The 27168-nt window shown below is 31.2% G+C and overlaps 1 protein-coding gene across 3 annotated transcripts; it reads right to left on the bottom strand.

The window, feature by feature from the left end:
* Nucleotides 1–1664: 1664 nt before the first annotated feature.
* Nucleotides 1665–20132, bottom strand: LOC113850435 (protein FAR-RED ELONGATED HYPOCOTYL 1-like). 3 transcript variants are annotated; one of them, XM_027480987.1, is made up of 4 exons: nt 19951–20132; nt 2637–2920; nt 2271–2519; nt 1737–2132 (listed from the first exon to the last, which is right to left on the bottom strand). In XM_027480987.1, the coding sequence occupies exons 1-4, from the start codon at nt 19986–19988 to the stop codon at nt 2059–2061; spliced, it is 645 nt and encodes a 214-aa protein (XP_027336788.1). In that variant the 5' UTR covers nt 19989–20132; the 3' UTR covers nt 1737–2058. The 3 variants fall into 3 exon arrangements, with proteins under 3 accessions (XP_027336786.1, XP_027336788.1, XP_027336787.1); XM_027480985.1 differs by having other exon boundaries at nt 1665–2132; nt 2271–2920; nt 19951–20107; XM_027480986.1 differs by having other exon boundaries at nt 2051–2184; nt 2271–2920; nt 19951–20107.
* Nucleotides 20133–27168: the final 7036 nt, after the last annotated feature.

Raw genomic sequence — 27168 nt, 5'->3', positions numbered from 1 at the left:
ATATATTTGTTGTCACTGTATTAACGTTATTAATCTCATTTCATGAAAAGCGTAAAGCGTAATGATTTGTACTTTGAATTTTGGACAAGTTAAATTTTTAAAATTTTTAGATACATAAAGAACCTGGATATTATAATTTACTCATGCAATTGAAAAAGCAATTATACTATCTAGTTTTGGGTTAAGAACGTACACTATTCTTGTTATTTTTTCAATTGACCCATTTAACCATAGGTTAACATATAGTTTTATTTAGTTCAGGCACTGAAATGAGTAATTGAGGAAACAAAAATATGAGGTTTGGACGGGTCAATTTTAGTATAAATGAGAATATAGAGTAATATAAAATAGTTCAATACAAATGGTATATTTTTTCAGTTAGAATAAGACAACTTTTTATTTTAAAGTTGATATAATTCGGTGGTAAATTCTTCAATATGGATTCAATCCCAAGTAAAATTCATTTAGTTTTATTCTAAGTCAAAATGCATCATAAAAAGTAGCAGCTTGAATTATTATATTTAGTTTTAAATACTTATATTTTTATCACTAAAATATGAGATATTTTTCTTTCTTTTTTTTAAATTTGTACAAATGTTTATAATATCAATGCCGCATATTATTATAAAGTAAGATACGTAAATAATAAAAAGAAAAATAAAATTTATATTAAAAGTAAAATTCAATTTTTTTCTCTTCTAGAAATAAAATAAATAAATAAATATTGTTAATTCATGCAACGATTTATAATGTCAATGTATAGATTACTTTATTATTTGTATATTATAAATTTGTAAGGGTACTAGTTTAACTACACTACCTAATACTCTTAACATATAAATTATCTTATATTTTTTTGGATATTTTTTTCAATTTTTTTACCTTAAAAAAATTAAAATAAATTTTTATCAAAAATAATAATGTATAAATTACTCTATCATTCATAAATTATATAATGTTAAAATTAAATTTCTCTAAATTATTTTAACACCCTCAAATAGTTAACTTCAATTTTTCAAATGTCTTTCAAAAAAAATTTCTATTCAAAATTATATAACTCTGATTTTCTTAAAGCGTTAAGAAATACATAAAAGGAGGAATCAAAACATTTCAAGTCCAATTATTTAAAACTTTATTTTTTTCATCATAAAAAAAAAGTAAACAAATAAAATATCAAAATTAAGAATGAAATGAAACTTTATGCAATTTAAGTTTTTCATTTTTACAGACATAGTAAGATATTAATATTTTCCTCATAGATAATTAGACTCCCAAATTTAAATATGACTAGCACACTATTATTATTTTTTTATCTTTTAGAGTTCTTTAAAAATTTCGATGACACTCTTCCGTTCTATTTTGACTCTTTCATTTTTTATTTTATCATTTTTTTCCGCGGCCCCAATTGTGACAAACGTGACAAAAAATACCACAGACAAAGAAAATATGTTTAATAAATGCTCTATTCTAATGTTTTTAATTTTGTCTTATTTTGAGAGAAAAAAAAAACCTCTCCCTCGTCTAGTTTCAGTTACTAAGCAAAGCAATGCCACGTGTAACATCAATTTGATTTAGAATGCATATAGATCATCATAAGTAATTAATAAGTAAGAGCACCAAATAAGAGTTTGTGGGAATAAGAGTACCGAATAAGAGTTTATTTCAATAAGTTTATTTTAATAAATTACCTTCCCCTCGAAACTTTAGTAGAATAAATTAATAAGATCTTATAAGATGATGATAAGATACTTTCATAAGATTAACTAAACATTCAATTTGCAGCTTAATTACTTACATAATAAAATAAACCTATGTTAAGTTCTCTAAAACAAATCAGTAGGCTAGGCCCCTTTAAATATATAGTCTGTGGCATGGGAGTATATAGAGGGGGTCAGAGTAAACAAAGTGAAGAACTATAAAAAAAGCAACATCACACTACCTTCGGAAGATATTAAGAAGTCGTTAGAATAACAAGCTACATAAATCTTCGAACAAGTACTACATACAATACCCATTTTACAAAATATATACATCTACCTCCTTTGTGAGTAATCTCTTCTAAAGCATAAGCATGGAAAAGTACTGCTCAAATTCTTGATCAATTGTTGGTGGCCTAGTACTTGATTGAGCCTCTGCAACCAAAACATTAGTTCATGTCAACGTAGGAATTATGACCTGAAAATTCTGCCAAAGACATTCTGACAACTAATTTCAACATATGAAAAATGATCTTATTGTCACGGATAGTAACTATCAAGAATGCAGTATACCTTGGTTTACACTCCATCTTCCAGATGAAAGGACATACATGTTACGATTTCCTCCTTGAGCAAAAAGAAAATCTTCAAATTCCATATCTACGTCTTCAGCATATTCTTGGCACACATGATTGCTGCGGTTTTCTAATTCTAAAATCTGCTCCTCAAGATTCTTTAAAGCCTGTATATCAGCATAATGATAAGATGGATTACATTCTTTGTCAACAAATGTGTCCGCTTCACCTGAACATCCCTTCTCATCTGCAGATACATCTAAAGAGCAGTGATTATCCTTAACATTGTAGCCATCCCAACTAACCAAAGAAGTGGATGGCCCCCCATATAGGTATGTCTTTGCAGAATCAGCGACAAGTTTACCTTCTTCATTTACAGACATGGCAGTATTAGAATCTTCCGTAAAACTATTGCTGTCTTTGGCAGATTCAGGTTCTGAGCTATCTGCACCCGTTCTATCTTCAAGTACATAAATCTGCATGCTCTCTAAGGCTCGATTTTCCTCAAACATTGAAGCATGTTCGGAGGAGGAATTTCCAAGCCAGCATTTATGCTTTGGTCTTGGTAAATCCAATTCATCACTCTGTAATTTTCTTTTCTTGTTCCATTCAGCAATGTTGGTCTCGTGCACTCCATCAACACAGAATCTGAAAGGAAGATGATAGAAACAAATTATATATGCTGTGTTATTAATCAGATTATGCAGTAAAATTGAGTAAAAGAGCTCAAGCTCTACAATTCTCAGGTGGATTTCCCAAGAGTCAGTACTTGACTCCTCCAGAGAGTAAACTCTCTTTAGCAAAACCCACAATATTCTTGCCTACCTCACTCCCACTCCCTTCTCTCCCCATATACCAGAATTTCCCTATATCCTGAATTTCTTCCACGTCACTTCTCCTCTAACTAACTAATCATTATTCTTTGGCTCCATTTTCTGTCTCCTAGTATAAACTCTCCATACATTGGGCTTTTGTAAAACTGTCCTTTCACCAAACACAGGCCCATCACCCTTCCTAATATAGTATTTGCCATATTTGGCACCCTATCAGAATATGCCAAAGAAAATGATAAATAAATCATTAAGAGGCAAACAAATATGAAGAATTCACAATTAATTAAAAGAAAAACAGTCCTGTACACAATGTAAGTGTAGACTATTATCATATAATGCCAGAAATATTCAAGAGATCATGACAACTCTCTCCGACACAAACTGATGCAAAATTGTTTAGGGATAAAAGAACAGTTGCAAAAAAAGATATTTGAAAGAGAAATGCTACTTGTATTATTGAATGATCAAAAGGAAAATAGAGAAATGATCTTCCTGTCCACAAAACAAGGCTACAAACAGAGAGTTATTGCTCTCTATCTCTATCGAATTACATCCCAATACAACAAAAAATTACTCAACCACCCTGGGTTCACACCAAACACTACATCCCTGCCGCATCATCAATTCCTATTCTTCTTATTCCTTCTCACATATACCCTCCAAACGATTGGCCTATTTGATTGTTGCTGCACCAAATTAGCACTTGGGCCCATTGAATCTATTGGATCTCCAACACTACTTTTCTCTTGAGAAACAATCTTGTCCTCAAGACTAAAACTATAACATCCTCATTTCATTATCGCTTATTTATTTTATTTTTATTTTGAGTAGAAAATATTTAAAATTATAAAAATTATAAAAGGTCTTGCCTAAGTGAGACTAGTCACTCTGAACCGGGCACTCTCGCTAAGGCGAGATGAGTCTCGCCCAGGCAAGATTGAATGATATTGCCCCAAATGTCCTCTCACCCAGGTGAGAGGGTATCTTGCTCAATTGAGAAGTCATAGGAAAGAGTAGGAGCTTTCTGAACCAGGTCTCTCTCAGGCGAGAAGGGATCTTACCTAGCGAGATTATAAAAAATAGAGAAGATATTTTCTATCTGGTGTTCTCACCCATGCAAGAATGTTTTTCACTCAAGCTAGAATATGCAAGTTTAAAAGCGTATTTAAGGAACTTCAAGGCTTAAACTTGTATTGCAAGCCAAATAGCCTCCCCTCTCATTTCTCTTTGTTATCTCACTCTCTCTTCCTAGAGAGAACTTCTCCAAACCCTGAATCTCAAGAACTTTGGACTTCGAACCCTAAGTCTTATTTATGTGTTTTGACTTGAAAAACTCAAAATACCTCGTTTGAAATAGTAGATCTATATACTTTTTTTAAAATTTTTAATGTCAAAATGGATTCTTTAGGTATGAAAACCTATGATTGGTTTCAAGATACACTTAATACAGAATTTTATAGTAAAGGTTATGAGCAAAACAATATTTTAAGAAGTTTCTATGATTCTTGTTAATTATCATATGTGTGAATTAGTAATTTTGAACAATATATGTCTTGGAGCATGAAAATAGGAAAGACTACACTATAAGATTGATGATTTTTATTAAAACTGTGAGAATGTGATATCCGACAATGTAACTATAGGATGAATTCGTTCAATATATTTTAACTACACGGCTGGAGCTGAGTTGGAGGTGTTTGACCTATGGCAAATTGTTTGATGATTTGACTATAATTAGATGGTATATTATGTTGAGTGTGTAATGTTTTAAAAATTTATATATGTTTGAGTATTCTCTGAAAGAAGTAGAAATATGACTTTTGAAATTATATGATCTAAGTTGAGCTCGGAGATAGCTGACCTTTGACATATTACATTGATTTGTAAAGTGTTGTTTGAACTGTTAAAAAAGAGAGGAAATGATTACATGAGAAGGAAAACCATGAAAAGAGAAATAGTGTCATGAAAAACTAACAAAAATATGTATAGATAGTTATAAAGATACACTGTGAGTATAAAATTCGGAGACGATTTGAAAAATTTGGAAGAAATATAGGATGGTGAATGACATTCTTTTGTGTGTGCAATCTAATGAGTGCAAATGCATAACATGACTTCATACTTATTTCCTGACTAGACTCCTGATTATACCTTTGCTAAAAGGAGCTTGATATTGTATACGTTGTATCTGTATACATGGGTTAACCAGCGACTATCTATACTTATGAAAGACCTCAAGGGATCCTAAGGACAATAGTAATGAAATTGTGATATATGTGATTATAAGAAGTAAATCATAACAGATTGATTGGTGTAATTATAGTACAAGTATTGTAATATATCAACGAGTGTAATTATAATAAATATATTATAATGCATTGATTAATATGATTATGGATTATGATGCACGTATTATGACATGCTGATCGATGTAAAAATATATGAAACGCTATGACTTTAATGTATGATTAAAAGTATGGATGATATAATTGTTATTATGTGCAATCTACTGTAAATTTATTAATGTAATATTTGAGCTGCTACTACTTTGGTGTATTTTGTATTAATTAATGTATTTTGTATTAATTTGATTATTTTATAACATAAAGGATTTAGTAGGGTTGGAGTACTCACTCTTACAATTATTTTTCAGAAATTAAAATAAAGAATGATCTGTTCTACGATTATATTCTTAATAGTGTTGTAAGAAAAAATCTGCTCTGCTAGAATTTAAGTTTTATTAAAGTTGTAATAAGTTTATTAAGTTCTTCAAAATTTGATTTTTGATAAGTAAATAATTTGGTGTCGATTTTTAGAAATTTAAAAGGGTCTGATAAAATTTAATATAAATAATGTTTAGAAATATATTTGTAATATTTAGTAGTTAATTCTCTCAATCTTACTTTTTACCTTAGTGTTAAATTTAAATTGTGAAAATAAATTTCTCTATTATGAATGAGACTTATATGTAAAGTCTCAAGATTTTGACAACTTCTATTGCTTTAAAAATTAAATCAACACGAACCTTTCCTAATTCATTAAAAATTGTTACTTATTTTAAATAAATTTTATTGAAATTTATATATAAAAAAACACAAGGGATGTTACAAAAATCCTCTTTCCATATAGCTTCTTCAACTGGTTTGTCTTGCCATTAAATAAGAACTTTTCACAAGTTTTCTCCCTTCTCAAACTCTTAGTCATCACCCTATGAGCCAAAACTGCAGCAAGAACAAAAACATAAGTTTCAACTTCCAAACTAGCAGGAAGAGTGATTTCTACTTGATAATTTTCCATTGCCTCCTTAAGAAGAGACACATGGAAAAAAGGATGAATATAAGCTTCAAGAGGCATATTAGATTTGTAGGCCACACTACACCTGTTAGATAAACAATTTGGAAAGGATCGTAGTAGTGAGAGCCAACTTAAAACATATCTTTGTATGAATAGTTTGCTGCTTGAGGTCGTAGCTTCAAGAAACCCATTCCCCAATAGCAAAGCTTCTTTCAATCCTCTTTGCATCAATTTGTTCTTTCATTCTTCCTTGGGTATGATTTAGATGGTTTTTAAGTTGCTTCAAAGAAAGTTCGATGGTAAGAATCGAGTGATTACTGGAGGAGCTCTACCATAGACCACTTCAAATGGTATAGTTCCTATAGACACACGGAAATTGGTATTATACCAACACTCAGCCCAAGGTATCCAATGAATCCAAATGCGCAATTGATCAGCAATAAAACACCGCAGAAAAGTCTCCAAACATCAGTTAACCACCTCAGTTTGACCATCCGTTTGAGGATAATAAGGCGTGCTCATTTTTAGCTGGGTTCCTTATAACTTGAAAACCTTTCTAGAAAGTACTCACAAAAATAGGATCTCTATCAATCATGATGTAACATCCTAAATTTCCTTCACTCTATAAATGATTATTGAATTATATAAACCTCATTAAATAAAATATGTAGAGACTCTAGAACTAAAAATTTTTTTAACAAAATTTACCGAAATGAGTCTGATAGGTAAAGAATTGAGTAATATAAAAAATAAATAAATATGTAAATTTTTTTTTTAGACTATCTAGAATAGTTTTATATGATTTATAAGAGGATTAGAAAGATCCAAAAATGAAAAATAAATAAAATTACAAAATTTGACCAAAAGACCAAACTATCCCTAAAAGCACCTAGAATGGAGGCTCCTTTTAGGCAAGCAAATGAATGAGATAAATTCTGAAATTTTTATGGTAAGTTATTGGACCAAATAGGGTTATGGACGTTCAATAATCAAGCCAAAAATCCAACTACAAAATCCAACCCAAATTCCTCAAAAACAGCCCACATATGATGTGGAAAATGACCCATTTTGTGTCAAAAACTTGCAAAATTTGTAACCTACCCAACCTAATTTAATTTGCACGTTTTCTTGGCTTGAAAGAGAAGTCAATTGACTAGTAAATGAACCATGGAAGAAGCTGGAAGAAAGTAGCCAATAAGAAAGAAAGGTAAGTCCAACAAGTCAATGTTTCATGATTAAGATTTTGAATAAGTGGCAAGACTCAATTTCCATCCAATTTTGAACTTAGGAACCGTGACTACCCTAGCCAAATGGGACTAGAAGATACACTTTAAAGTAACAAAAAGAATTAGAATGCAACCAAGAGGATTTGAGTACAATTGGATAAAGAATCTAAAGACAAGAATCATAATGGAGGGCAATTTTGGCATTAAAAAAGATGGCCATGTGTAGGCTTATGAGAAAAGCTTTGATTGGACCCCAAATTAAATCTCCACACTTGCTATAAGAGGGAGTAACCGTGAGGGGCCAAGGGAGAGAGAGAAAGAAGCCAAATTTTTTTATAAACTCCATGCATAGAAAGAAGGCCACTTTCATATAAGAATAGAGCAACCATGTAAGGGAAAGAGAGTTTCCAAACTTAACAATCTTTAGCAACCTTCAAACACTTCTACAATCAGTCTCACACCTATCTCTTGAACTCCACCAAGTTGAATCATCCATCAACTTACCATAAAAGTCCTAAAGTAGACAATAAACCCCACAAAATCCACAAAGCAATCAATTTTCTTGATGGAAGCCTTGATCACATGGAAGAAGAGACCAAAGGAGGTGGAAGATCACTTTCAAGAGAAGGAAAAGAGTAAGAGAAAGAGAGAAAGAGGACTTCCCAAAGATCAAGCCAACATCAACCAAAAATCAAGTAAGGGGGAGTACTATTTCATAAATTAAGGGAATACTTTACTAAATGAATTTTTGAGTCAAAGGGGAGCCTTTAACCGTTTTTATATGATGAAAATTTCGTGACTTTAGTATACATATGAAAAAAAAGAATTGATTGGAAAAAGAATATACAAGAAAACCACTAAAATAGCAAAAACAGTAAGTTCTGCAGAAAAACTAAAATTAACTGTAAAACAATATTTTAATGGAATTTTGTTAATGACTTTGTTTGTTATGTGTTATTTTCATGAATCCATGATATATTCATGTGGATTTATGCTTTGGAATTGACTAGATGGACTTTGAAAATTTTCTACGAAATTGCATATTTTCTGTCATGGAATAAATGAATTTTCTGTAAAATTTGTTTCTAAGTGTGTATTTTAAAATTTTTCTCTTTGATCTATGTTGTGTGATTTGATTTGAGGATAATCAAGTAACATATATGATTTTCTCTTTGGTTTGGATTATATTGGAGTTAAAAAGTATTTTTGGGACATTATTGAAGATTTTCATTTGAAACTTTAATAAGAAATGGACTAAAATTAGAAAATGACTACGAGAAGGACCTATGGAACCTTGAACATACTTGGAACAGCTGGACTATATGAGAAATATCATGAAAACAAAGATCTACGAATAAATTTGAAAGATTGAACCTTGACATGATGATGGACTATGATTTTGGACCAAAATATACCTTAAAAGTGCAAGATACTTGACCACGTGTGGTAGAACCAAGAGAATATTTTAGAACTTTTGAAGACATGATTCAAGACCTATAAGCTCACTGGAAACGTTCTGGACTATCTAAGAATTACCAAAAAAACTGAGAAAAGGACCTTCTTGCAAGTAAAAGGACTAAACTGCAAATAATGTAACATATGAGAAAACCTTTGCAAAAATTTTTGTTAGTATTTTATTCATGTGGATAGTTAAATTTTGAAACTTTTCTCACTGGTTTTACTTTATTTGAATTTAAATTGAATTAATGATTTTTCTGAGTTTCTGCTACATGAAAATAGTATTCTGAGAGCAGTGTGTCTTGATTCAATTTCGTTTTAATTTCTCTCTGTGGTGTTATTTTATCTCTATTTTTGTATAGAAATAGACTTATTAATGAAACTTTTCTCATATGATTTTTTCAACATGCTGTTATACGAGAGTAACGTTTTGTGCATTATACTGAGAAACCTATTTTCGTTTTAAAATTTATGTGACGTTATTTTATTATTATTTTTTTATGAAAATAGAGACTATAAGAAAATTATCCTCACTAATTTGATGAATTTTGGACTTAAAATAAAATAAGTATGACTTTTTTATTTGACTGATTCTAAGAAGTATGTTACTAAGAGTGAGAAAATGTTTAGGACTTGTTCTGAAATCTGTAAGCCATAAATTTTTAATTATATTTTTATATGAAACTAGATAACTAAATTGAAAGAATGCCACTGATTTCATGAGTTTTGATGATAAATTGAATAACTTATGATTTTTTCAATATCTTGTTAAATTGTACTATTCTGTGACATGAACTGAGAAATTAAAGCACGAATTGATGTATGGGAATAGTTTGATTTTGGAAGTATTTTTACATGAAAATAGACATGTTAATAAAAATAATCTCACTGGTCTCATGTGTTTTGGATGAGAATTGAATTTATTATGAATTTTACAATATGCTAGCTGTTTAGTGAAATGATCTAAGAACAGCAAAAGTAAACTGAAACTTGATTAATTCTTTGGAAGCTTTTGTATTTTTAAAGGAAGAAAACCTTGGTGATTTTATGATGTTTGGACTTGTATCGAATTAGTTATAAATTTTACAAGTTAATTTATGAAATCTAAAAAATTTTGATTGTTAGTCATGTTCATGTAATTGATTGTTCTCTTGAAATAGAGATGTTATAATGTACTTGTTGGACAATTAATGACTATGATATTATTTGTGTTTATGATTGTGAAAGAAGTTGAATACGCCACGGTACAGATGAGGAGCAAATAGTGTTGGTCTGACCATAAGGGATAGGAGAGTGTCCAAGACTTATAGGGGACCAAGTCTAACTAACTTGTGTTACAGGCAGTGGAAACTTTGCTAGCCTATCCTGACAGACACTAGAGCATACCAAGATTGATTTGAGTGTGGACTGCTGGTAGTGATCATAAAATGAGAATATTGCACTTATGTTCTATCTCCGTTAAAGAGAGAAGATGTACCTATGACATTAGCCGAATTGCAGACACGTAACTCCCAATCTCAACCTAAAAATAAAATGTTGAATAATTAATTAATTATTCCATGGAGAATTCACAAACAAAAGACATTGAATGATTATTGCTTCATGATTGAATGTTGTTTTGTTCATTTAAGCACAAGTATAGGGATGTTTGATATCGTTGATGCCTGAATGATGTTTTGTTCATTTAAGTATATTTATTGCCTTGTATTATTGTTTATGAATGCTTGTACTCACCTCTCTTCTTTGTTTTGTGTCTTTTGACAATGTTACGGATACAGAATGACTCTCCTCTAATTGGATCAAAGGAGCAGAAGATGAGCTAACTAGGGAGTAACTTAAGATTGTTGCAACTAGTTATATGTTTAGTGATTTGTTTTTAAAGGTCACTATGTAGACCTTCATTTTTTTTATGATGTAATTAATTGAATGGCAAGACGAAACTTAGAAGGTTTGTAACCTATTGAGCACTATATAATATTAGGCCATTGTATGATATTAGTGCTTTTGTGTAAAAGAGTTAATTGATACTTTAGACATAATTGACTATGTTATAAAAAAAAAAATTGGATATTTTCCTAAGAAATATCAGATAATGGAGATTGAACTATTGGGAATAGGGATGTCTCACATGATGGGTGCTGGAATACCATGATAAACACTTCAGCAAGGGATTTAGCAATATAGGGATGTTTCAGGGGAATAAAATGAACTATATTTTGATAACTATCCACCACAATAAATATAGCTTCATAACCCTTGAACTAGGGTAATCCTGTGATGAAATCTATAGAAATTATTTCCTATATTTGATCAGGAATATTGAGAGTTTGCAACACACTCTTAGGAGAACTGGTCATGTATTTTTTGTCTTTGGCATTATCACATGCTCATACAAATTGCTGGACCCTGTCTTTCATGCCCTGCCGAAACAAATTTGCAACTAATCGTCAATAAGTGCGATAAAAACCTAAATGTCATCCTTGTGGTGTTGAATGAAACTCATGCAGTAAGATCAGAATCCAAGAGAAAGTAGCAGAAATAACTAGCTTGTTCTTGTAATATAATACACCATTCTTCTAGCTGTACCCCTAATGCATTCCATCACCTTTAACAATGTCTTCTATAATTTTCAGCATCTTGCTGTCACAATGTACTTTTGCAACCACTTGTCCCCCAATTTTCTCATTCCAGTAAATGTATCATGCTACAAAAATTCCCCTCATGCATCCTAGACAAGGCATCTGCACCATTATTCTCCAAACCTGGTTTATATACAATATCAAATCGAGAACCAAGTAGCTTGGCAGCCCAGTTTTGTTGATCCCCAGTGATAATATTTTGTAATAAAAACTCCCTTAAACTCTTTTGATTAGCACAAACAATGAACTTCCTCCCAAGAAGATAAGATCTCCAATGTTGTATAGATAAAGCTACCGCCATCAATTCTTTCTCATAGACAGATTTGGCTAGGTTTCTCTTTCCCAAAGCTTTACTAAAAAAAGCAACAGGTCTTCCCTTTTGGTTGAGAATAGCTCCCAACCCACCTTCGAAAATATCGCTTTCGATATCAAATTCCTTATCAAAATCAGGAAGGGCTAAAACTAGGGCTGACGTGATGTTGTTCTTCAAAAGTTCAAAGGCTTTTTGTTTCACAGAGGTCCACTTAAACACCTCTTTTCTTGTCAAATCAGTTGAAGGTTTGGCAAGCTTCCCATAATTCTAGATAAATTTTTGGTAATACCCCGTGAAGCTGAGGAAACCCCTTACTCCTTTGACATTCCTAGGTGGAGGCCACCGCAAAACACATTACACTTTACTAGGATCCATAGCAACTCCCTCATGAGATACAATATGCCCTAGATACTCAATAGACTCTTCGGCAAAATGACATTCTTCCTATTAGCCACAAACTGTTGGGAAAGCAACACCCTCAAGACCTCATCCAAGTGATGTAGATGAGATTCCCAATCTTGTCTACAGACCAAAATGTCATCAAAAAACACCAACACATATCTCCTCAACATTGGTCAAAATACTTCATTCATTAAGGCTTAAAATGTAGAAGGAGCATTCATAAGGCCAAAAGGTATCACTAAATATTTATATTGACCTTTACGTGTCCTAAAATGTGTTTTATGCACATCACTTGGTCTAACTCTTACTAAATGATATTCAGATTTCAAATCCAATTTGGAAAAGAATCTAACTCCATGTATTTCATCTAAGAGTTTATCAATCACTGGGATAGAAAACTTATCTAGAATAGTTACCTTGTTTAGAGTACGATAATCAATAGAGATCCTCCATGAATCATCTTTCTTCTCAACTAAATAAACAGGGTTAGAAATAGCGCTCTAGTTGTGTCTTATCAATCCTTGCTGCAACAAGTCCCTAACCTGCCTCTTTATCTCATTTTTATGATAGTGTGGATATCGATGTGGCTGCATGTTAACCGGACCCTACACTTCTATGAAATTGATAGCATGTTCATTGCTCCTCTTTGGAGGCAACCCTTTGACTCTCTAACCCCTAGACCCACACCAAACACACTACACCCCCTACCACATCATCAATCCCTATTCTTCTTATTCCTTCTCACGTATATCCTCCAAACAAATGGCCTATTTGATTGTTGCTACACCAAATTATCACTTGGGCTCATTAGCTCTATTAGATCTCCAACACAAACTTTTTCACTTACAAAAAGACACCTCAATTATCCTAATTTTGACCTTTATAACAACCATCCCTTGTATTTGCCTCATAATTATGTTTGGGCCTTAATAATTGCCACTATTTCTTTTCTTATAATATACTATTTTCTTGATATATGATGCAGGGATTGATTGTAAGCATCTATGCTTGATTAATTTCTTAGTGAATTCTCCTGCTAAAACTATGTTTGGAGGTACATTGATGGATCTAATTTTATAACGACCAACGAAAAATTATTTAAAATGCTTAATGCTCTTGAAGAGGAGATTGGAGAGGATAAAGTTGTACAAGTTATAACAAATAATGAAAGTAATTATGTCTTAGTTGGTAACAAATTATAACACATTTCTATTAGACTCCTTGTGCAACTAATTACATAGACCTTATATATGAAGATATTGAAAAGTTTCTCTGAATAAAAAAGACAATTCAAATGAGAATATCTCTAATTGGCTTTATTAGTCATTTAAGTATCTTGTGTTTATTGAGAAATTTTATAAACAATAGGAAATTAGTGAGGTATACGGTTACTTGATTTGTAACTTCCTTTCTATCAATAGAAGAGCTTCCTCAAGAAAAAAACAAATCTTAGAAAAATATTTACTTTTGAAGAGTGGTGCATAAACAAATTGTCAAAGAAAACTACAGAGAAACAAGCAACAAAAATTGTATTAATGTCTTCATTTTGAAATTATATAATTTACACTCTCAAAATCATGACTCCTCTTGTATTGGTGCTTTGTTTGGTTGAATGGTGAAAGAAGACCACTAAGTGATGCATTGATGAAGCAATGGATAAGACTAAATTAGCTATTATTAAATCATTCAAAAATAATAAAAGAAAATACAATGATTTGGAAGTTATAAATGTGTTATATGATTGTATCAAGAGATTGTTGTCAAGTCAAAATGTGCAAAGCATATTACTTGAACTACCAATTCATAAGAATGGTAGTGGTTTCTTTGGATCTGACTTTGCAAAATCATAAAGAAAAAGTATTGCTCGCAGTAATTAATCAAAGACTTTAACATTTTATTTTCAAGTTAATTTATAGTTTCCTTTAAAGTTATACTTTATCTTTGGTGGAGAATGTATGGCCATTCAACTCTAAATTTGTAGCAACCAATGTTGTTAAAATCGGAATCTTACCTAAGATCGGGAGGGGGTCAAAAATCATAAATCATAGATCGTAAGATCCTACCAATCATGTAAAACTATATTTAAATATATATATATATATAAGCATAAAAAATAACGTATATAAAGATTAATAATATCTAAATCACATAACTTAATTAAATATAACTTAAAAGTCATAGATTCTAAATCCAATACAAAACATAATTAGTCAAACTAGAATTAATCTATTACAATAAATTTTACAAGCCCCAATTTTATAATTGAAACACCATTCCAAGACCCAATTTTATAAAAATATAACACAACTAGAAATAATATTCTGTTAATCAAAATTCTTAATCTTACCTCACAGCACTTTAATTATTTTCTTTATTTTTAGCACTTTTACTACTGTTATTAACATTTTTATTACCACAAACTATTATAATACTCCTTCCAATCTTTTTTATAAGAAACAAAATAGAACATTTTCTTGATCCTTATTATAAAAAACAAATGATAGATTCAAGATGCATTAATTGTTAAATTTTTTTTATATTCTTCTTTTATTAGTATCATTGAATATACAAATTATTAACCATATTTGATATCATAGGTATTTTCGAAATAAAATTTATATTTATCAAAAATATAACATACTTAATTGCTTTTCTTAGTTCTGATGATTTAATCTTTTGTTTCTTATAAAAAGGATCAGAAGGAGTATTTATTATTGTTATTACTACTGTTGTAATTATTATCACTTGATTTTTTATTCATTACTATTATAATTACTATTATTGCTATAGTTACTAATATATTAAAATCTATAATTTAACTTTAATGTATTTCCAACTTTGTCTGCATTTAATTAAAAATGAAAAAATTGAATTATAATTTAACTAGAAATTACAGTTATATGTCTTGATTGTTTGCACAACTAAAACATAATAATTACATTCTAAATTTCAATTTCATGCGTCTTTAAAACTCTGGTTAACATTATCATATCAAACATAATAAAAACTTGGTTTCATATCATTGTCGCCATCAAGTAGCCGCAAGCACCAACCAACAGCAAACACCGACCAACCAGACCAGCCTAGGTCGCACGGAAGAGAGAAGATGAGAGACTGTGTCACACGGAAGAGAGAAGATCAGAGAATGAGTCGCACGGAAGAGAGAAGATGAGAGAGAAAGGGAAAAAATTGCCCTAGAACTGTTTTTAAAAACCGGGTCAAAAAAACTCGACCCGAAAATCCAACCCGCAAAAGCCCAACCCAAAAATCCAAGGCCAGAATCTGACCCAAGATCGGATCATCGCCGATCCTACGATCCTATGGGAAAAGATTGGGATCCTAGCCAATCGTACAGATTTGCGATCCCAGTTTCTAACAAGATCTCAAGGAAGGTTTAAGGTCGTAAAATCGTACGATCTTCAGTAGTAGCAACTAACTATCAAAATTTTGAACTTAACATGTAGTGCATTCAGATGTAAACGCAACTGGAGTGTTTTTCAGCAATTTCTCATCTCTCAAGCTTAGTACTTTCTTCTAGAAATTAAATGTAACTAATTAATTCTTTTCTAATTATACTTACGTTGCAGATTCATTCAAAGAAAAGAAATAGACTTGATAACAAAATATTGCATGACTTGGTTTGTGTGCTTCCGCATTTATTCAATATTAGTTAGATTGAATAGCTAATTGACTTTTTATTTATTTAATTACAATCTTAAAGATGTAATTGATCTAATTACACTCAATAAAATTGATGGGTGTAATGAGTGGCTGGTTGGAGAGGTAGATAATGATGCTCATGATGAGGATGCTAGAAATGACTTAGTTTTTTATGATGATGATGATATTTATATTGGGTAACTGTTTATGAAGCTTTTGGAGTTGAAGAGCCTAGAACATATACTAAGCGTCATTCTATGAAACAAAAGAATTCATAAAGTCATATGACTATTAAAGTTGCAAAAGTTTCCAAGATCAAGACATGTTTAACAAGAAAAGGAAAAGAGAAAATGGTGATTGAAGATGATAATGATGAAGAACTAGAAGATGAAGATGAATTAGAAATTAATCTTCAAGAATCTAAGGAAGAAGAGGAGGAGAAGGAATATGCCTTGGTAGATGAAAAAGATGACTATTTTGGAATTGAAGAGGAGGATTAGAAAATTAACTTTTATATTTTTATTGTTTACTATCACTTTGTTTTATTAACTTGTCATTTGATGATTTTTTATTTTATGTTGAATTATGTTGAGTTGAGACTTAAGCTACAAAAGTTATATTAATTTATTTACTTAATTTTCTATGATTTGTAGTAATTTTTTATATATTTTATTATATTTGCCATACTTCTATCATAACTTTATGACAGTTTTTCGGCTGTCCATCATGACCTGCTATACGCCATTGATAATATTGCCCTTGACACATCCCTTTCCCTTCTGTTCTCACCTTGGGTCCATCTCCTACTTTCACCCAATATAGAGGGGTTTCTTTGACCGGTACCTTAAGATTTCTCACTAATTGTTGAGAAATGAATTCCACTATCACCAAAAACTTTCACCTTGTTATCGAGCATAGCCCACAGTTTAAGTGATCTACCAACCATACTCCGAAGATCCAGCTAAGCTATTAGTCCTTCCCAAGGTCCCTCATCCTCTTCACTCTTTGTGACTCCTAATTCTTCTGGGTCGTATACTTCTTCCAAAATCATTACCCTGAGATGTTTATTCTTGCAAACATGCTCTGTTATGTACTTCTTATCATAGGTTAAGCAAAGCACCTTTCTCTTTCTCTCTTTATACTCTGCCTCACGCGTTTGTCTGATTCTTCTACCTTTATTATTTTCCTCCACTCCTGCTACAATCTTGTTACAGACATCACATATCAGATTCTGACTTGCAACATTATCGGTCTTTGGAAGGATAGTGCTGCTCCTCCAATTATTAACAGAGCTTCCCCCAATTTTGGCTGATCTCCATAATTCTTGCATGGTCATATATCTCTGCCCCATTCCCTGTCCTGCCAGTTCTAGCAAAATCTCCTCTTGAATCTTAGCAATCTTCATAGCTTCTTGTACAGATTGGGGTGTATGGAGCCTAACTGATTTCTCTAAAGGACAACGCAGACCTCCCAAAAATATGCTTAAAGCCACTGACTCCTCTACTTCTACTCTAGCAAACAATTCATCAAAGGCCTCCAAATACTCTCCTAAAGTGCTTGTTTGCTTCAATCTTGTTAATTCCAATAAAGGATCATTGTAGTTACCATCATCAAACCTACATTTATCTCTACTTCTCTGTACAGTGTAATGCCATAGCCATGCAAAAGCCTTTCCCTCCATAGCCATCATTAGAAGTTTAGATTTTTGGGTTTCTGGCACATCATCTAATGCAAAGTAGTGCTCACATTTGCAGCCCATCAAAAGGGGAAAAAAGAATCTTGGGTGCCTCGGTAACCCAGTTTTTGTCAAAATTCAGTTCTTCATCTTTTCTGTCATAAGCTTTCCTTAATCCTAGACTTGAGTCATCTTTCACGTTCTGTTCCATCATTTCCTTGAGTGTTGCATGGACTGTCCCCATCAAATTCATCTGCTCCTTAGTTTCTTGTCGCATTTCATCAAATCGTGTCTCTAACTCTTTGTTCAAAACCATCTTCTTGGCTTCTTGCTTTACCCAATTGCACAGAAAAAATTTTCTAACCAAGAACCTGTTTTCTTTCAAGAATCTTGCACAACTTAACTCCTTGGGCGACTTCAGATCACAAATACCCCAACTCAAAATCTAACGTCAAATGTTGAATTCAAGAATCAAAATCTTGCCTCAACCACAACTCAAGATTGGAGCTCTGATACCAGTGTTAGAACTGGTACAGCAAGGAAAGAGAAAAAAAGACTGAATTGCATTACTGAGAATGAACACAGTCCTGTACCCAATGTAAGTGAAGACTGTTATCATACAATGCCAGAAATATTTTAGAGATCTAGGCAACTATCCAACACAAACTTTTTCACTTACGAAAGACACCTCAATTCTAACTTTGACCTTTATAACAACCATCCCTAGTAATTGCCTCCTAATTATGAGCTAACTGATTGTTTCTGTAGGTTGGGCCTTAACATTAACTGGCCCACACTTCCTTTTCCTATATAATATACTCTTTTTATTATGGGTTTATTGCTATCAGAAAATTTCCTCATTTACAATACTTCCCTTGCTATATGTCAATGTTAAGAGTGTGCAGTGACAAATTAGGTTCAAAACCCATTGGCCATATGAAAGCCTAGCAATTTGAAAAGGAGGTAGTAATTACAAGTCGAAAATTACAACTTTCAGCAGAAGCATAATAAACAAGTCTCCATATGTTGGTTGGAGATGTCTTTAAGCACAGATTATACATGTAATGAAGATTCAACATGGTTTTACACTGTCATCCTGTGTACTAATGATAACTCAGATAATATTCATGACCCTGCATATCACACTCAAGTTGTGTACAAAATATAGTGTAGGTCAAATATTCTTATTTTCACCGATCTAATTTCTGTTGAGAGGAAAAAGCTCACACAAAGAATTGCCAGCACAATCAGACAACATTTAGAATATGTAGTGGCACAAACATAATTGACAAAGAAATCAAATGCTATTGACTGGATTACATATGTTCAGGAATTTTCAATGATGCAGAAATATTTATGAACAGAAAAAAGTTGCAAACAGAACCGTACATACAGAATTTATGCGCAACCAGCAAGGTTACTATTGCGTTTAACAGCTTTTCACACAGTTCCAATCCTACAAAGTGGGCAACTCTTGTACTAAAACAAATAAACAATATTTTTTAATTATGTCCATGAAATGATGTTACAGTTTAAAGACAATCGGGCAAGAAAAGGTAAAAAAGAATAATTGAGAGTGGAGGAAACCAATTGTGTCTCCAATTTATTGTTTTCAACAAAACAAACACAATCACTAGTTTAGAATTTTTAACATAACTCTGTTCCTATTTGGAGAATGCAACATTCACAGCATAAACAAACAATCAAAGATAAAAGTGCTTTTTTTTTCCCCAAATCTCAATTAATTTCGTTTGTATAGTTTACATAGCTAAATTCTTCACAGAACAGAAACATAAACACCAAGTAGCTAGAATTACCAAATTCAATAGCCGTTGTCATTCGGATTTATCATGCCATAAAGTCAAAATACTCCACATGTAATCTACGAAATCACTCTCCAAACACGCAGATAACTGTAAATATCACTGCTTTATGCTTTACAAAAATAAATAAATCAAAGCTTTCTGATTTACTTCGTTTACTTAAACAATCCAAGATCCCTTACTATAGGAATCATTTTTATAAGACACAAGCATCTGGGTTTTTAGTCTCACGATAATAAATAGTATATGAGATCAAAAGACAATTAGTAGCATCAAATCAATGACATGAAAAGCAGTGATAGAAAAGGGCTTAGAAAAGAACAAGCAAACATGAGTACGAGAGCGAGAACCGAACCTGTAACCTTGAGATGGGTTATGAATATCGGCATCCATCTTTCTCGATCTATGACACCAAAGACTGTCTTCAGAGCTCAGAAAGAGAGACGAGAGAGCGCCATGCCGAGGATATCCGAGAATTCAATATCCACACTCTTTCTCGTTATTTTGTCCTTTTCCTCTTATCCATTCTTGGGACGTGAAATATAACTTTTTTATGTCTTTTCCTTTAAATATTCTCACTTTTGAGACGGTGATTTATCCACAATAAGCGGTAGATAACGAAGTCATAATAGATTAATAAATATAATAACGAATTCTTTAATTTTGTAATATACCGTATGATTAAAAATTAATTATTTATAAATTTAATTATATGTAATGTTATACATATTGCAAAATAATGTAATAAAATAATATCATATAATAAAAAACTTAAAACATTAAATAAATATTGTTTAAATGTTCGTTTGTTTGTAATTTGAATACAATTTATTTTAAATTATTTAATATATTTAAGTATATATTTAAATTAATTTAGATTTTAAATGTTTATTTGTTTGAAAAACATACTTTTACTTTTATAAATTGTAAAATATTATTTCAGAATACTTTTTTTCTTTGTATTTTAAAATACTTTTCAATTCAAAAAAATCGTATAAAACATTGATTATAAAAAACAATAAAAATGTTTAAATAATTATTTCATCACATCCGTACTTATAAACAGTAAAGTGATAGGGAAGACGAAGTTGACACGTAACAGTCTGCAATAGCGAGGAACAGATAGACATCAGTCTGATTTCTGTCCCAACTCCACACCCATATGGTTTTCATTTTGAGGATTTTCCCCTTCTGTTCTCATAATTTTTTATTTTAAATTTTATTTTAATTTTATAGCAATTTCTAAATTTTACATTATCTTCTAATTTTTACTTATTCCAAAAATTGGATCTTAATATAAATATGAATGTATAACAGTGATTAAATGTTTAAAAAAAGTAAAAGTAAGTTGTTGGTTAAACATTATTTGTGTAAATTAATGAAGTTTCCAAATATGATTTGAGACTTCTTAATGATAGTTGATAATAAAGTACATATGAAAAAATTAATTCAAATGTGTTGTAATTAAAAAAATTATTAAGTTGAGACAAAAAAATAAAAATTAAGAAAATTTTGACAAAAAATAATTTAAACAACTAAATCAAATAAAAAAATTATCAAACATAAATTAACTTTAAAAGACTATATTGAATTAAAAAAGTTAGACAAATAAAATTTAAATTAAATTAAATTTAGAGAAAAATATAATTTAGATTTTAAAAGATAAAAAAAATTGTAATTATAATTATTTTAACTAATTAATTAATAATTATAATGTAGGGTATGTGAACTTCTTAGAAATTTATGTTTTAAGGATAAACATATGATGAGATGGATGTCGGGTTGGTTAGATATGGTTGTGCAGAATTGAGTTAATTTGACGGTTGGCTAGTATTTAGTGGGCTCTCAGTCAATAATGGTGTATAACCAGAGAATATTGTGTAGGAAAAACTGAACATCATGTTGATGAACAGTTTGTTGTAGGGACCTTCTTGCATGTAGGGTCAAAGGAACCATGGCATTTTGAGAGGAAAAATCTTAAGACAGTCCTTGTATAGAAGTAAAACCTAGTGGATAAGTAAGAGTGAGTTGTTAGGTCAGGGATCCCATTTGTGGCTTTTCTCTCTAAAGACTTCAACACTTTCAAGATTTGTGACATTTATTCTTTCAACTGATGGACTTCATTCCTCAATTTCTCATTGTGCTCCTTTAACTCATCCATAATCCTTACTTGAGCATGAGTTTTATAAGGATGCTTTAAAAATTGTTTTCTCGCTATATTTGCTTAATTATTTTTTCTGTGAGTGATATAGTAAAAAAAGAAGTTAACACAATGAAAAATATGTTTAAAAGAATGAAAACTTAAACAATCATAATAGTTATTGAGCGTCTTTGAGCTTTTCTTTTAAATGGAAATTAATGTAGGATCATCATCAAATAAATCACACCAAAATGCAAGAACTTTCTTCTCAATTCAACTAATTGCACCCCACTGCTACTTGATCCCACATTAATTTTCATTTTTATTAGATACTCAAATAACTTTGTAATCTTCAACTTATAAATAAAAATAAAATACACTACAACAAAAAAGATATTAGATAGCAATTTTTCATTGTTTTAGAGAGCTCTAATAAGCATTGTTATTCAAAGTGGATGTCTCTTAGAGAATGATTCATATAACCGCTCGACAAAGTATGAGTATGAATCGCAAACTGTTATTTTCACGATGTATGCACTAAAGTAATCTCACTAGCAAGTGTACTAGTATGGTTGTAGCAAGTTATAAAATTTTTGGAATCAAAGTTGAGTCCCAAGTATTATCCTCAGGGATTGGTTTTCTCAATTATCACTTCACAAATCAATATTTAGTTGAACCATACAATTGATTAGAGAGTTTGTATTATATAAAATTCAAAAATAACAAGTATAGAAAAATGTAAACTTGAAGTAAAACAGAACTGCAAAAATTGTATTGAGATGAGATGTATGAACGAATTAGAGTTAGAAAATTACTTCACCAAAATGTCAAGCCTATCAAACTTATAGAAAATTACTTAATAATAAATTACAGGCTTGACAGATTTTGTCTTAAAACAAGTAGTATTCAGTAAATCTAGTGTGAATCGTTATTCTGAGGTAGGGAAGCTTACTTTAACTATTAAACGATGTTTGGAATGATTTGGTATGCTATTACAAGAAGTTTTGAAATGATTTTGTCAGATATTTTGGATGAAAACTATTTTCAATGTTGTAATTGGTATTAATTGATTTAAAATGCTGAGATTTAGCTGAAATATTATGAATTATTTTAGCTAAGCGGTTAAGAATATGATTTTGTCTGTGATGCATCATACTGAGATATATGTCTTGCTTCATTATAGAGTCGAGTTTCACGTTTAGATGGGTAGATGTATAACGATAGATCATACTGAGTTGTACTATGTTGTGCTATCTGGATCCAGATACCAGAAGGGTAGCTCTCGAATCAGCTCAATTTCTTTTGGATTATTTAGGCTGTAAAACCAATTAGAACCATTTTCATGTTGCGCATTAGATGGATTGGGAATGCATGAAGTTGTTGCTGTGAGTAATATTTTGCTCTATATATGATTTTTCTTTTGTAAGCTCACTCTTACATTTCTGTCTATGTTGTTGTGTGCGTGTATACTGCGATAATTGTACGGTGGTACGTGAGCAAATGTAGCAGCAGGTGTTGCATCTACTTTACAGGCTAAGAGGTCAGTAGAAAATTGTTAGAAGGCTAGAGTTGAGTAATTTTGCATTAAATTTCTTTTTCTTATATTTTGAGATCTCATATACAGGAAGTTATGTAGTATAATTTTTGTGTATTTTGAACTAAATATAATATTATGTTGTTTTGTTGGATATTTATTGTAATGAACTTTGTTTATTTTGAATGAAAAGTGAATTTTATACTTATATTCTCTATTATTTATTCATCTTAAATAAGTAAGAAGTGTAGAATTAATGTTCCTAGTCCCTTATAAAAAGGAGTCGTGACATGAATGCTTGATAACTTTACACCAACAACCCCCCTTTTTTGTTTGTTTGAACTTGGTGCATATTTCATGTTTAATAATTAGTCCCTCAAGCAATGTTCACAAGAGGACGACTTAGATTAGCTTAGCCTAGTACACATTTAATTTAATCATACTTCGATAGAGGTAGCGACAATTCTTTGATCAGATAGCATTGCAATGGACTTTGTGATATGATTGCCAAGAACACCTATTGGTCATTACACAATATGGGTAATAGTAGATAGACTAACTAAATTTGCTCACTTTTTGCCTATAAGCATAAAAAGTCCCTTGAAGAAGCTGACGCAAATGTATGTGAAGAAAATATTGAGACTCTATGATATACCTAATACCATCATATAAGAGAGAGATCCTAAATTTACATCAAAATTTTAGGAAAGCTTGCATCAAGCTTTAGGAACTCAACTTCTGGTTAGCTTAGCTTATCATCTACAAATTGATGGATGATTTGAAAGAATGATAAGAGCCTTGAAAGACATGTTGTGCACTTGTGTGTTGGAAGACAAAGGAGCATGGGACAAATTCCTACCACTAGTAGAATTCACTTATAACAACAATACCCTTTCAAGCATCGGAATGCCATCCTTTGAAGCTTTATATGAAAGAAGGTGTCATACATCATTGGGTTGGTTTGAGATTGGCAAAATCTATTAGTGGAGTTAGAAATGGTACAACAAATGACAAATCAAATTAAGGTGACACAACTAGAAAAAAGCTATTTATAGACAGCTTTACAGACAGATTTTTTTAAAAATTTTCTGAAAAATTCAATTGTAAATCTGTCTGTATTACAGACAAAATTTTATCTGTCTGTAATTGGTCCGCTATTTGGCGCGAAGTATTATAGACAGGAAAATAAACAAATTTTTTTGTCTGTAATTTGAAAATAGGAGGGATATTTGGAGCGAGAGTTACAGATAGGAAAATCTATTTGTAAATGTTGTCATTTTTGACCGACTTTTCATCTGGCAATTTACAGACAGATTTTTTCGTCTATAACTGTATTTGATAAGACGGATAAATCTGTCTGTAATTGAACCTTTAAAACACATCATTTCATAAACCATTTACAGATGAAAAAAATCTGTCTGTAATGTGTGAAACACATAAAACTGCGCCTCCTCCTTCTTCTTCCTCATTTTGCATAATTTTTTCTCTCTCTCTGTCTCTCTCTAAGAGCTTCAGTTTTTTGGCCTTTGCAAGTGATTGGAGCATTTATTTGAAAGATAATTTACATTATTGTGTTCCTGGTACGATACTCTAACTTTTGATCAGTTTAATTTTTCTTATTTTTTATATATTTTAGAGACTTAAAATTTTTAAGATAGAGTTATAGGATTGAAGATTATATGACTGGGGGAAGGGCATAGATGTCCTTCTCTGAACCTGATTATTGTGTGCTGTGGGATTGTTTATGTTTGCAGAGTTTGTAGAATATGCATATTGTAGAGTTATAAGGAGATGTGCTCTAAAACGGTTTAAGATTGTGATGTGTTTGTATTTTATGCATTGATTAATATATTGTTATATAATATATTAGTTATGTATGGTGAAAATTTTAATTTTTGTAAAAAGGTGGTAAACAAACGTAAGGAAATTGACATGTATTAGGGGAGATTCTGCCAAAATTTATATTAAAAATTTGTGTAATGTATAATAGAAGGTTGATACAACATTGTGTATTTATATTAGGTTTATATAGTTCTTGATCCAGATGTTTCTTAGAAATGGTCAGTGTATGTATGATAGGTTGCACCCAAGTCGGGGGGAATAAAACTTGAATTTTTTTAGGATGCAGAGGAATTCATACGTATTTGTTGTAATTCGCAGCAACTCATCACCAACTAAAAAGTTAGAAGTTTATGTTCTAAGTGCTCAAGTGTAGAAAGTTTTTGGATATTGATTCAATTAGGTATGATTTGTATAAGTTTGGATTTAAACACGATTATTGGATATGGACTGAGTATGGGAAAGTAGTTAATGTCAAAAATCAAGTAGGCAATTCAAATATATTGCAATCAGGTGAGGATGTAGGTAATGTAAGTTGGGAAGAAAGCAATAGTCGTTATCAAGAAATAGTTTATGATGTTGTTGGTCCTGAATTTGTAATTTTTCGTGATTTTGAAGCTGAACAAGAACCTAATAGAGAGGCTGCAAAGTTTTGTAATGTTTTAGAGGCAGCAAACAAGCCTTTATGAAATAGGTGTGTGCATTCAGAGTTATCTTTAGCAGTAAGAATGTTAAGCATAAAGTCAGAAGGCAATCAAAGTCAGAGTTCATTTGATCAATGAGCTACATTAATTAGTGAGTTTAGTCCCTAACCTGACTCAATCCCAAAAGACTTTTACCAAGCAAAAAAAGAAGTCAAAATTGATTGTTGTTTGAAAGACTACATACTGTATTACAAAGATGATGCTGTTTTGACTAATTGCAAATTCTGTGGAGAGCTTAGGTTTAAACCAATAAGAGGTGGTACAAGTGGTAAACATAAAGATGTACCGCAAAATAAAATGCATTATTTGTCCCTTTTCTTGCACCCGAGAAAGTGGAGGACATGGTCCGCACTTAGGTCCATGCCCTCAATGAAGAACTCTAAAAGCAGAATGAGGAGATGTGGAAGAGTAAGGAAAGTGCATGGAAGAAGAAGTGGACAAAGAAAATGAAGAAGAAGATAGAGAAGAAGGTGACATTGAGGATGCAAAGAGAGGTCCAAAAATACAGATACAGCAGATGCATGCATGTTTTGAGCTCATGAGATCAAGCAGCTCCACACCTCTTCCTCCTCCTTCACGAGCTTCAGCACCACCAGTTTTCAGCTTCATGCATCATTCTTCTTCCAACTCCTCGTCTACTGATGACAATGCTCAATCAGATTATGATCATACAGATTATTCGTGATGAACACTTTTAATATAAGCTCCTTTTTTAAATTGCTAACCCATATATATTGAATGAATAATTAATAAGCTCACATTTACTAGTAATAAATATGCCTGCTTTTATTGATCTAAGCTATTTTGGGGGTATAACATTATTAAGTTACAAGTACGTTTAATGAATTGATTTATGTTTGCTTGTAAATATTACCAATGATATACGAAGAGAGAATTGCAAAATGACAGTTAAATTAATAATTGCGACAGCATTAGAAGGAAACAAATTATTAAAATAAAGTATGCAAAGCGTTTAGACCGTTACCATTAAATGAGTCACGTTGTTTACTAATTATAATTTTATTTTAATAAAAGATTTACATGTAATTTTATCATAAATTATCAAGACAATATTCTTATTTTCATCAGCATTTAAATTTGCATGAAAATTAGCAAAGTTTTACCTTATTATTGTTTCATTTACGCCAACAAGAGAATTTAATGTTTATAATAACCTAATAACGCCGAACAACAATGGTCATACAACTAACGTGCTAAGAAAATTGTTTTTCACTAAATTTACGCAATTAATCTCTCTAAATATTCGTTTTTCTTCCAAAGGTTGCCAGGTCGAATTTACTTGAAGATAAGAACGATGTCTTACAACAGTTATATTCTTAGAGGTTGTCTAAGTAA

Source organism: Abrus precatorius, unplaced genomic scaffold (assembly GCF_003935025.1).
Source record: "Abrus precatorius isolate BTA unplaced genomic scaffold, Abrus_2018 Scaffold9, whole genome shotgun sequence".
In the NCBI taxonomy this organism is placed as follows: domain Eukaryota; kingdom Viridiplantae; phylum Streptophyta; class Magnoliopsida; order Fabales; family Fabaceae; genus Abrus; species Abrus precatorius.
The sequence above is the reverse complement of the archived record's forward strand: the minus strand, read 5'-3'. Positions and strand labels throughout refer to the sequence as shown.